This window comes from Diabrotica undecimpunctata, chromosome 5 (assembly GCF_040954645.1).
Source record: "Diabrotica undecimpunctata isolate CICGRU chromosome 5, icDiaUnde3, whole genome shotgun sequence".
Classification (NCBI taxonomy): domain Eukaryota; kingdom Metazoa; phylum Arthropoda; class Insecta; order Coleoptera; family Chrysomelidae; genus Diabrotica; species Diabrotica undecimpunctata.
In genome coordinates this window covers 141340030-141357451 of record NC_092807.1, presented here as the reverse complement: position 1 = coordinate 141357451, position 17422 = coordinate 141340030, and the positions used below count along the sequence as shown (strand labels likewise).

Genomic DNA, 17422 nt, shown 5'->3' with positions numbered 1-17422 from the left:
TTTTGGCAATTGCTCTTCGATAGATTAGCGGATAGATTTGTTGGCAATCCTCAAACCACTAATTGCCAGATTGCAGCAGATGTCCACCAAACGTAAATTTTAAGACCATTGCTTTACCATTTTGAAATGTACCTGAATTGTACTGTTTTCACTGTTACTTGAAATTATGCAGTGTGTTTGTCCACTCTCATTATTTTAGCACTTATGTAGGATTTAGGATTTATTCTAAGGACTTGGCAACGTATTGTGACACTACCAAAGTTAAATATTTGTTCCATAGTTGACATTTGCGGCTATATTCTGGTTGCCTTCTTATTTTCCCAGTATCCAGTAAAAAAGACGAAAATGATAGGTTATAGAGTTGATTTGTTTACATTTTTTATATAAACATATTTTGTAGAAAAATACATTAGTAAAAATGCCTGTAGATATAAAAGAACTTACTGAAGGATGGCTGGAACTGGAAAGTGATCCTGGTCTTTTTACGCTTCTTTTAGAGGATTTTGGCGTGAAAGGTGTTCAAGTTGAAGAGATATACGATCTTAACAAACCTTTAGATAGTCCTGTTTATGGCTTTATTTTTCTATTTAGATGGGTTGAAGAACGACGGTCACGACGCAAAGTCGTAGAACAAAATGAAACATTCGTTAAAGATGAAGATATTGTAAATAATATATTTTTTGCTCAGCAGATGGTACCTAATAGTTGTGCCACCCATGCACTTATTTCAATTTTGTTAAATTGTCCAACTATACACTTGGGAGAGACTTTAATTAGATTGAAAGCACATACACAAGGAATGAGTCCAGACAATAAAGGGTGGGCAATTGGAAATACACCAGAGTTAGCTTGTGCACATAATTCACATGCCATGCCACAGGCTAAAAGAAGGCTAGAAAAAGGCAGTGGGGTATCAACTGGTAGATTTACAGGTGAAGCATTTCATTTTGTAAGCTTTGTTCCTATCGGTGGTAGACTTTTTGAATTGGATGGATTAAAACCATTTCCAATAGACCATGGGCCATGTAATGATATGGAATGGACTGACAAGTTTCGTAGTGTCATTACTGATAGACTGGGAATTACAGCTGATGAATATAATGAAATTAGATTTAACTTGATGGCTGTTGTACCCGATAGAAGATTAGCTATTCAACATAAGTTAAAAATGTTACGAACTAATAAGCAAATAGTTTTAGATGCATTGCAACATTTAGTTAAAATCAAAGATAAAGGAGGCGGTACTAAGTTAGAAAATCAAGGAGAGCATGTCAAGATTTCAATATCTAACAGTGCTGAAGAGGTAAATATGCAATTGAAACATAATAAACTATGAAGTATTATGTAATGAAATTATGATATTGTTGTCACATTTCGATATTGCAACAAATTTGCTTTGTTTTTCATAGTTTTAAATTTTTTAATGATAAATACTACTTATATCTATCCCTCTATCTATTATAGCAATCCCTCTTGTCTTTCTTTCCTATTTTTTTGTTTATAAGAAATTTTCTTTGCTATATATTAAAATTGACAGGGCTGTATAAAGATATTATGTTTCTCAGTTTTTTTTTAATACCTAGAAAAATTAGTTAAATTAGCTTATAATAATAGTCTACTATTTCCTTTTTTTTATTTATTTTATGATGTTGCTTATTTTTCATTTCAATTTGATAGTAAATGTGCTCATACATTCTATATTAAAATTTTTCTACCATAGGTATTATTCTATATAATTACTGGTTAGTAGACTAAAAATGTTCTTAGTTGATCATTCTTTTTTATTTGAGACAGAACGAGAGAGGGGATGAAGAAGTAAGAAATCTGACTCAGACTTCCCTCAAAACCTTTAAGTGAAAATATAGCTATAGGGGAATATCAAATTGTTTTTTGGCATGGAAGGTCAACAATACATCAACTGTTCCTAATACATATACTGTTCTTAAACAGGACTATGACTAAATAAAGAGAAGCCAGTTATATAACATCTTAGAAAGCTTCGATATCCCTTTCAACATATATCCAACTAATCAAGGGAATAATGGACTCAATAACACAATGAACTTGCTGCAAGTTTTGAAATAGTACAAGGTCTAAAACAAGGCGATTTACTATTTAAGTAGTCATCAATACCAAAGACATTAAAACCTTAACCAGAGGGTTACATGAATGGAAGATGTGCAATCAATCAATTGGTTACCATACAACACGTTATAACACACTTAGAAATGTTTCAAAGCCTCTTGAACCTCTTAAATACGCATGCTCAAAAAAATAAATGGAACCTAAAAACATGCACCATTTTAATTTCATAGGAAATTAGGAGACAGGGTAGGATTTGCATGTCTAATGATATCGAGTATTTCCAATAAATATGACATATTATGTTTCTCTAATCTTAAACATTCCAGTTAGTCAGTATGTAGAGAGTCACCTCGCCTCGATTAACTTCACTTCGACACATCATCTGAAGAAATTTGATCGAGAGTGTAGACGGCATTTAAAATATTTACATTGCACTAATTTGGCTTATAAATAAACCTTTTAAGAACTGAAAAAAATCTAGAGGACAAATAAATAAATAAATCAATGTATGATAGAAAAATAAGCGGATTTTGGTTTTAAATTCAGCAAAATATGTTTATATGAGACGAAAACCTCGAATTCCTTGGGAAAAATATTCGCATGGGATTTTTTGCATAATCACTTTCATAAAAGACCGCAGAATAATGTTCAAGAGGTCGCCCATACAAAAAGTGCTCCTAATTTATTAAACAGTTTTGTATAAATCCATTTTTGTGTTGTGGCACAAAACTCAAAGGGCCTCAAACAACTAAAAACAATGTTTTAAAATCAAATAAGCCCAAACTAAAGTATTAGAAACTGATAGAACAAGGTTATACACTTTTAAATGTGAATTTTTTTTTGATTCATTGAAATCAATTGAAATAGTACCTCACTATAAAATATTAAAAACGATTGTTCACAAAAAAAAAATAAAAATATTAAAGCTATTTCCATCCACCCAATGGCACTACAGCCCAAATCGGGCCTTGGCCTCCTTCAGCAGGCTTCTCCAATCATCTCGATTTACCGCTGTTATTTTCCATGAACGCGTTCCCAGGCAGTTCCTGGCATACTCATCAACTTCGTCTTCCCATCTCTTTTTAGGTCTTCCAACAGGTCTTTTTCCCTGCATTCTTGCATTTAGTAATTTTCTGGGGATTCTATTCTCATGCATGCGGACCACATGCCCTGCCCACCGTAATCTCTGCAGTTTAGTGTATTGTGCTAGAGTTGGTTCGCTATATTGCTCGTAAATTTCTCTATTATACCTAATTCGCCAGTTGTTGTTTTCACTTATTGGGCTCAGTATCCTACGTAATATTTTTCTTTACCATAACTTACTATGGGCCTGATTATTGTTTTATAGACCCGGAGTTTTGTTTTCCGGTGTACGTCTCGCGATTTGAATATGTGGCCCATCGCAAAATAGGCTTTATTTGCCAGCATAAGCCTTCTATTTATTTCTGGTTCTTCTTCATTGCTTGCGACCAGATCCATTCCTAGGTATGTGAATCTATTTACATGTTCTATATCGTCAATAAAGTGTTGTTGCACCAGTCTATTTGATCTGGTTTGTATGAGTAGTTTTGTTTTATTTATATTTATTGCTAGCCCTACTGCTTCTGCACTCTGTTTCAACTCAACGCAGGTTTCTTCCGCTGCATTCACTGTTCTGCTCATTATGTTTATATCATCTGCGTATGCTGCTAATTGGGTAGACTTGTTTGTAAGTATGTTATTTCCGCTCACCGTCAACCGTCTAATTACATATTCAAGAACAAGATTAAAGAGCGTTGGAGCTAGTCCGTCGCCTTGTTTCAGTCCTTGCGTTATCGTAAACGCATCAGTGATCTGTCCCTGAATACATACCTGTGCTTCTGTTTCTGTCATTGTCATTTGCACTAGTCGTATTAATTTTGATGGTATGCCAAATTCTTTCAATATATTAGGTAGAATTGTTCTATCTATTGAATCATAGGCTTGTTTAAAAGCTACAAAGGGATTGTAAACGTCCATGTCATATTCCCATGCTTTGGCTAATATTTGTTTAACTGTAAATAGTTGGTCAATGGTAGATCTATTTTGCCTAAACCCTGCTTGATATTCCCCGATGATTTTTTCCGTGAGAGGCTGTAGTCTTCGATTAATGATGTTTGTGACTATTTTGTATCCCGAACAAAGTAAATAGACAAACTATGTTTCTCTATTACCCCTATGTACTCTTCTTCTTTTCCGATCTTGGCGTTTGTGTCGCCTATTGCCATTTTCATGTCGTTTTTTGGTATAGAGTCATAGATTCGTTCTAGATCTTGATAAAAGGCTACCTTAGTGTCTTCTTCCTGTTCATTTGTGGGACAGTGTACATTTATAAGGGTTATGTTAAAGAAATGCGTTTTTATCCTAAGCTTGCATATTCTTTCATTGATGGCTTGAAAGTCTGTTATCAGGTGCTTCATTTTATTATCTACAATAAAGGCTACTCCAAAAATTAAAGCTATTTCACTAACGCAAAAGCTAGTTCGTCTCTGTCTCGCTACGATAACGCACTTGTTTCGTTCGTAGATCGACGTCACTAAATGATTATGTCAGGTCCACGACACTATGAATTATCTTTACCACAGGCAACAACGAATGAAAAAAAGAGGAAAATGTTAAAGCAGTGGAGATCTTCACATATCTAGGAGTTGAATTAAATACAGAAGAAACTGAGATTGAAAGTTTTCCAAAGAAAAACTTGTAAGGCAAATCTTTGAACTCATCTCCATTAAATCGGATATGAAGATATAGATATAAATTATGACCTTTACCAACTGTTAAAAGAACTACCTATCTCAGAATTCACTAGACTCCAGAGACTTGAATGGGTTCATAATGACAGTATAATTATGCAATATTATTTTCATAAAAGAGGATCTTAAAGCCATGGGCACCAGGGAGTGGAAAAGGAAAATAGCTAACGTGACAGAATGTAAGAATATTCTGAAGAAAGTCAAAATTCACAGAGTTGTAGCACCAAGAGGAGAAGAGGAAGAAGAAGACTGTGAAAGCACACACAGATTTTAATCTATTTCATATTGATCCCTTATTTTTATTAATTATAATTTTTAGCAATCTACTGAGGCATCTAAAGAAGGCCACTCTGAAGATGAATCAAGAAATGTCAAACCTGAGATAGTATCTGCAACCAGTAAAGTAACTCTATGTCCCCTAGATTATGCAACACCTTTAACAATCCAAACTTCTCCAGCTCCTAGTACTTCAGGCACTGACACTCCTTCAGATATTGGATCAGCTTTTAACTCTCCAACACAAACATGGAATTGGGCTAATTCTGCAGGAGGACAAAATAGTCCTACATCTAAAGATTTGAAAAGGTTTGTTGTACTAAGAATGGCAGAACAGGAAGATAAGGAGAGAACTAGTAAGTATATTACATTTTGTAGAGTTTACATAGAAATTTAGTTCATTTTGAGCTTATGGAAGAATCAAATTCTTTAATTGCTCAAGCATTTACTTGTAGAAACCAAGCTTTCATCATCATCATTAGTGGTGCTAGATCTACCCTGATAATTTTCATTTGCTCTTGACACATGTCCAGCCCAAGTAAGTCTACCTATGTTTTTGAAACCCCATCTCTTGCCATTTACTATTTCTTTATACTTCTCATACAATTTGAAATTATATTGCCTTATTTTTTCACGGAACACTTTTCGAAGCTCTCTGAATATATTTTCGTGGATTTAATCTTCACTAGAATTCACTTCACAAGAAGAAGAAAGTCTCAGGTATCAGAACTTGGAGGCAAGCTGTTTTGACTGTCAATCTTGGAGATAGAAAAAATACAGGAAACCTAAGCGGTATTTGAGCTGTAGGGCCACCAGAAGCAGTGGGAGAACGTTATTTTGCATGTTGTTTTGGAACAGTGAAAGGCCAATTAACTATTGATCATAGTGAATAATAAACTTTTATTTTAGTTTCCAGATCAAATTCGGAAAATACTGAACGAAAATCAAGTGGAGGTCATGCTAGAGTACACACTAGTGATGGAGATCCAGTTGTAGCTGAAAAAAAGAATCAAGAATTATTAGAACCTCATACATTTGCCCCAAAAGATCTTCTAGCATTATTACGAAACTTAGAAAATGAAATTTGTATGTGTGAAATGAGTCTAAAGGATGAAAATGATAAACAGAATAAATATAAGGTATGTGCTTTAGCGTAATATTTTTCTCGATCGTGGGTAAATGCGTTTCATAAAATTGTTCATTAAATCAACTATTATACCCGCGGATTTCAGATTTCCCTCGTAGTGAAAAAAAGTTGGAGTGTGGGGGATTTGAAGTTCGCATTTATACGAGAAGTTTTGGTCTTGTGAGACTTAATCCATGAGTGCAATTTTGCATGTGTGGATATTTTTGTGGGCTTGTGCAACATTGCCCTTATTCTGTACGTTTATTTCCTTTGCGTTTTTTTAATTGCGATTTTTTCTAGATATATATATATATATATATATATATATATATATATATATATATATATATATATATATATATATATATAGGGAGAGGCTTGTACCTTGGGCAGGATTTTTTTAAACAGGTATTACAAATGCAATATTGAAGTTATATTTTTACAATTTACACTGGGACAGGTATAAACTATTGTAGTATGTAAAATAAGTAAAATAAAAATAACAACGGATTATATGAGTTGGTTTTCTTAAAAGAAAAAAATTCCTGAACGCCTACAATTTGCCCAAGGTACAATACGTATTATACCTTGGGCTACCAAAGGTTGTACCTTGAGCCACTGGTAAACATAATTACCAAAACTTTTATTTTAATAACTAGCGGACCCGACAGACTTCGTTCTGTCAAATAGATTTGAAATGTGGCAGTTTATTTCTTTAATTCTCCTGAACAGAACCGTCACCATGATGATAGGGCGGTATGTCAGGGTCAGCTCGGGTGACCTAAGTATCTTCGCTTCCACGAACTTTGGCCACCCTTTTGGACCCACTAAAAACCCCGACTGGGATGTCTGCCAGAGGGCTTCAAACTAATAGGGGATCTTAAGGTTCAAACCTGATTGAAAAATAATCTAAAGGGATAGTGGGAACCTAAAGGTGACAAATATTTATAAAGTGGGTGCTTCAATAACAAGACATAGAGATAATTAATTATTTATTATTATTATTATTAACATAGGGTTAATAACCGATGTAATAAAGAATAATGAAATAAAACGTATATAAGTATTTTCAGTAATCGCTTTATTGTAAATCAAGTAAATAAAGTAAATCAAGTGAATCATAATTATTAACAAAAATCTGTTTTATTTTTATTGTAGTGCTTTATGATATACAATGTTTTTTGTTTGATTACCTGGTATATACAAACAAATCTGATGGTTTTCCAACACGGGAACAGGCAACATACAATTGACCATGTGAGAAACATGGATTTTCTAGATTAATACCACAAACACGTAATTATTGCCCCTGTCACTTTTTATGGTCATAGCAAAAGTAAGCCGCACTGGAAACTGTAGTCGTTTAAATTCAAATGGTACATCAGTCCGAATCATTGGGATGCGTGGTATCAAAACGTCTTCTCCTTTATACTTTCCTTTCAGTATAGTTGCTTCTATCACGTTGTTCAATCATTTTTTTATTGCTAACCATGTGCCGTTGTAAAGGCGCGGTTGGTTGATATTTCTCAACATTATAACTTCTGATCCAACCTTTAATTGAAGATTCTGAGGTGGCAATCCTGGCAAATCCAGCGAGTTTAAAAATTCAGGCGGATAGTTGACGACATCAGCTTGATTTTAGTCGAATCAACTGATTTATATATCCTCAATTCGCCTGTAATTTGTGCTTGAATTTTGAAATTTAGTTCATTTACATCTATGTTTTTGCAGCCAATATAGCCCGTTCGCTAAACCAATCATGGTTTCTGCAATTTTGAGCAACATCTGGAAACACCTTTTGAGTAAGTTCATCTTTTGATCGAGTTAACTGACAAAAACTTTGAGGAAAGTTAATGCAACCAGTCAAGGTATCTATAGGACATTTGCCATTACCAATGTCAATGAGTTGCTTAGAGAATATGTCTCCAGATTGGTCATTTTGCAACTTGACACGCACATTCTTGTTCTTCCTTAAGTGTAATACCTTGACATGTTTCCACAAATTAGAGAACTTTAAAAATGCATTGAGTTCATCAGCTGGCGTTGATCGTGGAATCACTGGCAATGTTTGAAGAAAAAAGCTGGCTTCGCGATATAGGCTAGTGGCTTGTGGCTTTCTTAAACTAAGTTGCTTATGGCGACTCATAAAGTCAGGGAACCACTGTTTTCCGGCACGATAATTATTATTCTAGGACAGTGGGACTGACTTATTGTTAATTACTATTTAAATGGGAATAAGCTACAATTAAAGGTTAAAGTACGTTTATTGACGTTTTAATTTCCACTTCGGGAATCGTTCTCAAAATACAAACATTAGTAAATTAAATAAATTTTGTTTTTTTTTTGTTTAATTTACTGTTTGTATTTTGAGAACGATTTCCAAAGTGGAAATTGAAACGTCAATAAACGTACCTTAACCTTTAATTGTGGCTTATTCCCATTTAAATAGTAATTACTTTAAAATGCCACAAGAAAATAGCTTCAGAGCAATATTGGCTTATTGTTGGCTTTAGCGTATCCAAATGCTAAAGTTTGCAAAGAGAGACGTGAAAGTCCATAATGCATATGACTTGCTTGAGTTAAATACTGACATAAGTCATTCTCCTCATCAGTGGAAAATACTTTTCGGACTGCGCAAGCACCATAAGAGAGGAAATTGTTGGGACCACGGAGCAAAAATCTTTTAAAGTGTCGTCCGTGACACATAGAATTGCTTTGCAGCTAATCGGACCAATATTTGCTTTTCTTGAATTGCATTGTATGCTTTTAATAGGTTTTCATGATCTATCGGAGCTCTTTTTACGCCGGTTTTGCTTCTAGGCATATGTAAAGAAAAAAGAACTGTTTCCACCTCTTTTTATTTATCCACCTACAAGAGATTGTACCTTGGGCCGCGGCCCAACGTACAAGACATCATGATAGTGGTCCAAGGTGCAAGACTCGGCCGAAAAAGAAAACGAATATGAATTTAATCTAAAAAAACTGTTTTGATATATTTCTCACTATGTTGTTTAAGTACCTGTTAGAATAAGCATACACACCCTGTGATTTAATTTACCATATCTGTTAACACAAAAATTAAAAAAGAAAATTATCTATCCTATAACAGAGAGAGAGTTCCCGCGCCAAATTAAAAAAAAAATGGGGTGACTCATGCTACAAGCTGGCCCAAAGTACAAGCCTCTCCCTACCTTGCAGTATGCTATATTGCACAGTAAGCATATCACTTCGCTTGTCTTTAAGTTTCAACACGTTGTTGCCTCTCTATTAAGTAACTTTTAAAAAGTTATATATATATATATATATATATATATATATATATATATATATATATATATATATATATATATATATATATATATATATATATATATATAGGCATTTACTCTTCCATAGTCTTCCAGGATTCCCAAAATTGTTGATGATTAACAACCAAAAGCTTTTGGCCAGAGAGAAAGATTTTTTTGAAAGCCAAATTACATATTTTATAATTAAATTATTCTTTTCCATAAAAGTTCTAACCTTAATTTGATTACCCTTTCAAATATATTCGTAAAACGATTCTAATAGCTACTTTAAATTGTCTCGTAAAATGATCCTGTTTAATGGACAAATTAACTATATAAACAGATCTGCTATGGTCATTGCATATAAGTTTTAAAATTTCGTTTGTAATACCTTATACGCCTGAAACTTTATGATTTTTTAAATTATTTGTAATTTGTAAAATCTCATTTTTTGTAGTGGGATGATGAAATATGCTATTATTACATATAAGCCTCTTATTTTTTGTTTAATTATTTGTTATTTGTAAAATATATATTAAATATTTCAGCCTTTTCTAAAGGATCTTTTTTTGGTATATTGTGAAATTTCTTTGATATTTTTTATCTATTTCGCCATTCGTTTCTATTCATCGCCAACCATTGCCAGTTTGCTGCGCCATCTTGATCTTGGTCTACCTCTACACCTATTCCCTACTGGTGCCGCTAATCTCCATCCGGCTCGCGGAGATGAGAATACAGCCGGGGCAAGTTATCCCTGCCTGTCTTAAGAGGCGACTAATGGAAAGGAATGAAGACTGAAGAGATGGAGAGCCATGTTCGTGTTGTCGGGTTTGTAGAAACGCACGCAGGGCGCTTCGGCGTTACGGTCACCGGTCTACACTCCTAGTATCCGAGATAAGCCTCTCGTAGTACCACTCTACTCTCATTCCACAGTACCAAAGTGAGGTTGAACGAGCTGCGTCCCTCATACACTCTTTCCTCATTAAGGATGTGAGGTTACGGCACGCACCCACCTTGTGAGATTTAAGAGTGGGAGAGGAGAGCTCTTCGACCTGTCTACGTGCGAGGTCAAGCCTCGACCAGCGTTCACCTTTCCGCGCGGGGTGGGAGGATAACGGACGGGTGTTCGTACCGCAACACAAGTACTACAGGGAGGGTGGAGCCCTGCGATGCTTCTTGCGATTCGCCACTCTCAAATGGTGTCGGACTCGTAGGGGTTAGTGGCTAGCTAAAGGTCGTATGCCGAAAGGCCAGGTAAACCTGGATCCCGCCGGCATTTATTTTCGGGGGTACGCGAATTTTTTCATGGTACCGCTAATAGGGTTTGTCTGGGTAAGTAATTTTCATTTGATCTTGATACATGTCCAGCCCATCTAAGCCTACCTATTTTTATAAAAGATATTACATCTCTACCATTTTAACTATTTCTTTGTACTTCTCGTATAAATCGAAATTATATCGCCTTCTCCAAATACCATTGTCACAGATTGCGCCTATTATTCTGCGTAGTATCTTCCTTTCAAAGACGGGCAGACGATATGCGTCTGTTTTGGAGATGGTCCATGTTTCTGATCAGCACTGGTAGGATGAATGTTCTATATATCCTTAGTTTGGTTTTTTGGCTTAAATTTCTGTTTTTTAGCTGCTTATTTAGTACAAAATAAGATTTGTTCGCTACCAGTACCCTTCGTTTTACATGTTCAAATGTGTCATTATCGCTTGTTATGAGAGAAATGATAAAAGGACCAGAAAGCGACGTTGCTATAAACTCTTGGCCGTCACAAGCCAGTAATACCTGTGGTAACTTTTCTAACACCTCTAGCTGAAAACTCTTCAAGCCAAAAGGATCGATAGGTTGTGCTTTTGCAGTCCCTATGCATACTGAACATCAGGATCAAGCCAGCTTTTGCCCTTTTGCTCTACGCGAGATTTCTGTCCTCGCTGAGCTGAGCTGGCCTTAGGACACTTGCCGCAGTCATCTGACAGTGACCTCCAATCGAAGCAGGCTGACGAACGATGTACGCTGAAAACGCTGAAACGATGAAAGTTGCGTTATTTCAGCGGTGATGTTGCCATCTCTCGCTTATACTACACCTCTCATGTCTCCTTACAAAGCCAGACTAGAGTCAAGCTCAAACAAACATCCATAAACTACGTCGTTAAAAATTTGAACTTTTTAATACCCCCCTCCCATTCATGGTAAAGCGTCGTCGGATGGACGTGGCAATTGCAACTCATGGCCCCCCTTTTCAGTGATTTTTAAAAAATTCAATGTTATTTCTGGATTTTTTTAAAATTAACTATAAAACTTCATTTACGAATGTACCATGACAAGAATAACTATTACATTAATAATTCACAATAATTTAATTTAATAAACATATATGAACATAGTATTTTTAGTGAAGAACATAATTTTAAAAGTCTTTTTCTTTTCCCAACCATTTGCTGATGTCATTAATAATATTTTATTGTTCTTCTTTATTTCATACAACGAAATTTATTTCAAGATCTACATTTTCTAAGTTGATACATTTTAAATATTCAGATTCATCAGAATCTGTCAAAACGCATAAAGCTTCAGATTCTCTATATTTAGTCATTTGTATTGGGATATGTTGAGTTCCGCCACCAGTACAGCGGCCACCTATTGCAGTATTTTAGTTCGGGAATTCTTCACCCAAAAAGGTGGACAAAAATTGGATTAGACCAAAAAATTAAAATAATAAACCTTGTGTTAGCAACTGCATATGTTTTAAAATATTTCCTTGCCGTATGAAAATTAAAAATAATTACAATATTAAATAGCAAATTGGTAAGGATAAAATAAATATAATAATTATTAAACGAATTAGTTAAATTATATTAGGTAAAGATACTAACTACACATGGTTTGAAAAGAAGCACATGGTTTGGAGGTTAGATATGTATCAAACGAGAAATTGTAAAAAGACACTATATGTTGGTTAAATTCAACTAAATTACAACTAATGATTTAATTCATAATATACTTTAAAGTAACCAAATTATGGATAACAATTATTTTAAATTAAATGTTCGAAATACCATCCATCGATTCCTGCCATGACTTTCTGAAGTAAATACTTAAAAAAGTAAAAATAATAATGGACACAAAAACTTATCTCATGAACACTGAATCTTTTTGTCAAGTGTTAATTCAAGCAAGTGATAGCTTCATAGTTACTGTAATATTTATTGACGAAAATGTTTTGATTTTGTGAATTGTCATCAGTTGTCAATTGTAATTTTTTACTTTTGAATACTAAATTAATGGCTCACCTAAATAAAACACAACACAAAGAAATATTAATTCTTAGCGGATGTGGAGATAAAAAAATAAAACAGAACGAGGTATGCAATTTATTCAATATTAATAAATATTCAGACCGACCTATCAGCCAATCAACAGTAAGTAAAATAGTCCGAAAATTTGGAGAAACTGGGCACGTTAAACATATTCCACACGCTGGGCATCCTAAAATTGAAGACAATGTGAAACTTGATATTTTATTAAATGGGTGAATATGCTGGAGTTTCCCAACGATCGGTATTATATATTTAAAAAAAAATACCATCCCTACAAAATTCAACTACATCAGGAATTAAACGACGACGATCCCGATCTCCGGCTTCAATTTTCTGAAATTATGCAGGATTTATGTATCCGCAATCCAGATTTCATCAATCAAATCCTTTTTTCCGATGAAGCCACATTTTTTATACACGGTACCGTGAATCGTCAAAATTGCAAATATCGGAGTCAAGAAAACCCACATTGGATGACTGATTCACACACGCAATATCCTCAGAAAGTAGATGTATGGACAGGGAGCATTAATGACAGAATCATTGGCCCTTTTTTCCTTGAAGAAAATCTAACTTGAGAACGTTATTTAACTTTTTTGAGAAATCAACTTATACCTGTCCTTGTTAACATGTATCCAAATGCCAATAATCCAAATTTACCTAGTGAAAATGTCTGGTTTCAACAAGATGGAGCCTCTTCGCATTACGCACGTGAAGTACGTCAATTTTTAAATCATTGCTTTCCCAGGAGGTGGATCGGAAAAAGAGGTTTTATAGAGTGGCCAGCAAGGTCGCCAGATCTAACACTTCTAGACTTTTTTCTGTGGGGTTACATAAAATCAAAAGTTTATGTCAATAGACCCCAAAACTTACACGGCTTGAAAGCTAGAATTAGGCATGAAATGAGTCTAATTACTCCAGAAGTCATCCGCAATGTACTTGATGAATGTGTCCGTAGATTCGCATATTGTCAAGAAACCGATGGATGGCATTTCGAACATTTAATTTAAAATAATTATTATGCATAATTTGGTTACTTTAAAGTACATTATTAATTAAATCATTAGTTGTAAATTAGTTGAATTTAAATTAAAAAAAATTGTTTTTGTATCCTTAAAAAAATATTTTGGGTAAAAATATGATGTAGTTAAATAGAGAATTAAATTCTCGTTTAAATGAGATGTCGCATTATACCGATTTCTATTTAAAAAGTTAACGAATACGTCACTTCACCAATACCGGTGACATCATCCCTACTCCATGTACGTTATAACATTATTATGTACGTTATTAACATAACGAGCGAGGTGATTGAGAGGCTTGAACGCGGCAATCGCATAGCAATTTCCCTTTGCGACTTGTCGAAGGCTTTTGATTGCGTTTCACATGACATTTTGCTCAACATATTAAATTACTATGGAATCAGAGGTATCCCTCTTAAGCTTATAACTTCTTATCTATGTGGCAAACACCAGGCGGTGTGTCTAAAGGTCATCTCTCCGATTTTCTATCCGTAAAACATGGAGTCCCAAAAGGTTGGGTCTTAGGACCTCTTTTGTTTATTATTTATGTCAACGATCTCCTTAAATTCATATCTCCGTACAAAACCATACAATTCACAGATGATACGACATACGTTATATCAGGAAAAAATAATGATGATTTAAAAATGTCTCATGAGTAAGTTTCTACTAAATCTAGCTCATGGTTTGCTCCAAACAAACTAGTACTTATCCCGGATAAAACGCAAAATTTGGTTATATTTGCAAGTAATTTACACAATGATCTAGTTAACAAAGAGACTGTTAAACTATTGGGAATAACAATAGATAATCGACTCAACTGGTCGGCTCATATCTCAAAACTTAAGAAAAAGCCATCAAGTTCATTATTTGTTATTCGCCAACTAGCAAGGGTTGTCAACTTTAAAACACTAAAAATGACATATTTTTACTTATTCCACTCTCATCTAAACTATGGTGTAATTATATGGGACAATTCAACAAATGCACTTCAAATTTTTAGAATGCAAAAGAAAGCTGTCAGGATTTTAGCAGGGGTTAGTTATCTAGAACACTGCCGACCTTTCTTTATCAAATTCAAAATTATGCCGCTACCTACTCTGTTGATATTTCAAGTTCTAACTGAAATTCACAGAAAACGTGCCCATTTAATAAAGCAGTCTGATGTCCATGTTCACAATACGCGAAACTGTCACTACCTACGAACAAATCGCTGTGTAGATTAAGTCTTTCAGAAAAAAATAGTCTTAATTATAAATATTACAATATTTTACCAAAAAGTATAAAACGGCTAAGCTGTAATAGTTTCAATGAAGTTATAAAAAAATATCTTCTAAAACATTGTTTTTACTGCTCAGAAGAATATATGACTCATTGCAGAACATCCACTGAACTGCTTACCGTAACTTTGCCATAAATGTTTTTCTGTTTAATATGTGTTATTGTTTGTGATATATTTAAGTTACGTTTTATATTCCTTTTTTAATACTATGTATGTTTTTTTTTACTTTCTACAAACAATATTTGTATCTGTTATGTAGTTAAATAAATACTCTACACTTTCTGGACTTTATTTGATGTTCTACCTTTTTTGTTCGGTTAGCTGTAGTAGATCTTCGTTTCTGATGATGTTAGGCCAGAAAATACGAACAATTCGCCGTATACATTTATTAATAAAGACCTGCAGTTCATCTGTAAGAGTTTTTGCAACTTTCCAGGTTTCACATCCGTAGAGTAGGACAGACATGACATTTCACTGGAATATGCGGATCTTTGTCCTTGTAGTATACTCGCCAGATCTCCAAACAGGGTTGAGCATGCTGAATGCTTGTTGAGCTTTTCGTATCCTCATACCAATATCGTCCTCTGTACCTTCGCTTTCTGTTATGACACTTCCAAGATACGTAAAGTTTTCCACATTTTCAATCTGCATGTTGTTGATAGTAAATAGCGTGTTGTTTCTTGCATTTACTCTCATGGATTTGGTTTTATTAATATTGATTTTCAAACCTACTTTATTGGCTTCAATGGAAAGTGTTTCCAATTGATCAGCCACATCTTGGAACCTTTGTCATAACAGGCAGATATCGTCGGCGTATTCCAGATCGCTTAGGTGTGTGGTTAACGTCCATTGTATCCCTCTTGTGTCGGAGTCTAGTTTGGAGAGAACATAGTCTACTACTACGTTAAAAAGAAACGGAGAAAGCACGCATCCCTGTCTGACTCCAGGAAGTATGTCAAATATAGTGACTTTATAATGGAAATTATTTTATGCGAGATGTTTCTTAGCTCTAAAATTTTCCATAAAGCAGCATGAGATAAGCTGACAAAGGCACGCTCGAAGTCAACAAAAACCATGTATAAGGGTGTGTTCCCTTTAACCGATTGTTGCATTATTACCCTCACAGTATTAATTTGGTCTATGCAGGAGGATTCTGGTATAAAGCCTGCTTGATCAGCTCGAAATTCAATCTTGTTTGTTAATCTTTTTAGTATGATGGTCTTGAAGATTTTATTTATTGCGGTAAGCAAGGTTATTCCTCTCCAATTTTTGCACATTGTGAGGTTGTCCTTTTTTGGAAGCTTAATAATTTTACCCCTTTTCCCTTCCCGTTTATCAAAATAAACGTTTTTATAAATCATTTCATATCCTTCTTTCGTAAACTTATTTGTGTTAAAAGTAAATCAGTAAATTGGTTTTATTTTAGGTAGATGACAGTCGCAGAACTCATAATTATGATGAATTTATTTGCACGTTTTTATCTATGCTTGCTGAACAGGGAAAACTTGCAGATTTAGTGGAGCAAAATCTTGTATTGCCAAAAAGACCTAACAACTCGACACCAGTGCCTAAGCCAACTAAAAAGAAAAAAGATGGAGGGAAGAGAAAGAAGAAAGGACGCTCAAAAGTTAAAAAACGAAGATAAAATGTTATTTTTTCTCTATGTGTAGATGTTTATATAAGTACTCATAATAAGCATGCATGACATTATATAATTCTATTTTTTTATTGTGTTTTATTTTTTTTTTTTTTCGTCTTTATAGAGGGGGGGTCTGGAATCTTCAAAAGACATCTCAGTCCAGGGCGCCGCCTGACTAACTTTAGTGCAGGATTCGTTCTTCGTACTCCCGGCGATAGTTCCCGAGGTACTTTAAAATGCCCTCTCGTCGCCGAGTCTACGCCGAACGCCTACCTGCTAAACCAGACCCTCCTCTGTCATCCAGCGATCCGGAAGCGGAATGGCCGCTGTAAGGCCGGCATCACTTCCGAATCACTACCTTTATTCATTCATTCTCCATTCATACACATCCACACTCCATTCATCAGCAAGGAGGTTCCCTGTCTCGTTCCAGGTAGCGCGTAGAAGACACTCATCGCTCCTAGTTCGGCATTATTTCCAGATGGGCATTTCCTCCTTCCCCACAGTCTGACTCACGCATTCCAACTCACACAGTGTGACCCACTTTTCTAGCTTCACCTTTCAGCATCATTCACTCTTACCTTTAGCGTTGGTTTAGCAGTCTTTC

General features: G+C 34.8%; 1 protein-coding gene across 1 annotated transcript; it reads left to right on the top strand.

The window, feature by feature from the left end:
- Positions 1-316: 316 nt before the first annotated feature.
- Positions 317-16900, top strand: caly (ubiquitin carboxyl-terminal hydrolase calypso). Its single transcript, XM_072532868.1, has 4 exons — positions 317-1303; positions 5176-5488; positions 6042-6271; positions 16603-16900. The coding sequence occupies exons 1-4, from the start codon at positions 419-421 to the stop codon at positions 16819-16821; spliced, it is 1647 nt and encodes a 548-aa protein (XP_072388969.1). The 5' UTR covers positions 317-418; the 3' UTR covers positions 16822-16900.
- Positions 16901-17422: the final 522 nt, after the last annotated feature.

Excerpts from the sequence above, each read along its gene's own strand:
- caly (XM_072532868.1), top strand. The coding sequence starts at position 419 with ATGCCTGTAGATATAAAAGAACTTACTGAAGGATGGCTGGAACTGGAA. Across the intron at positions 1,304-5,175 it reads TATCTAACAGTGCTGAAGAG|CAATCTACTGAGGCATCTAA; the intron begins GTAAATATGCAA and ends TATAATTTTTAG. Across the intron at positions 5,489-6,041 it reads GGAAGATAAGGAGAGAACTA|TTTCCAGATCAAATTCGGAA; the intron begins GTAAGTATATTA and ends CTTTTATTTTAG.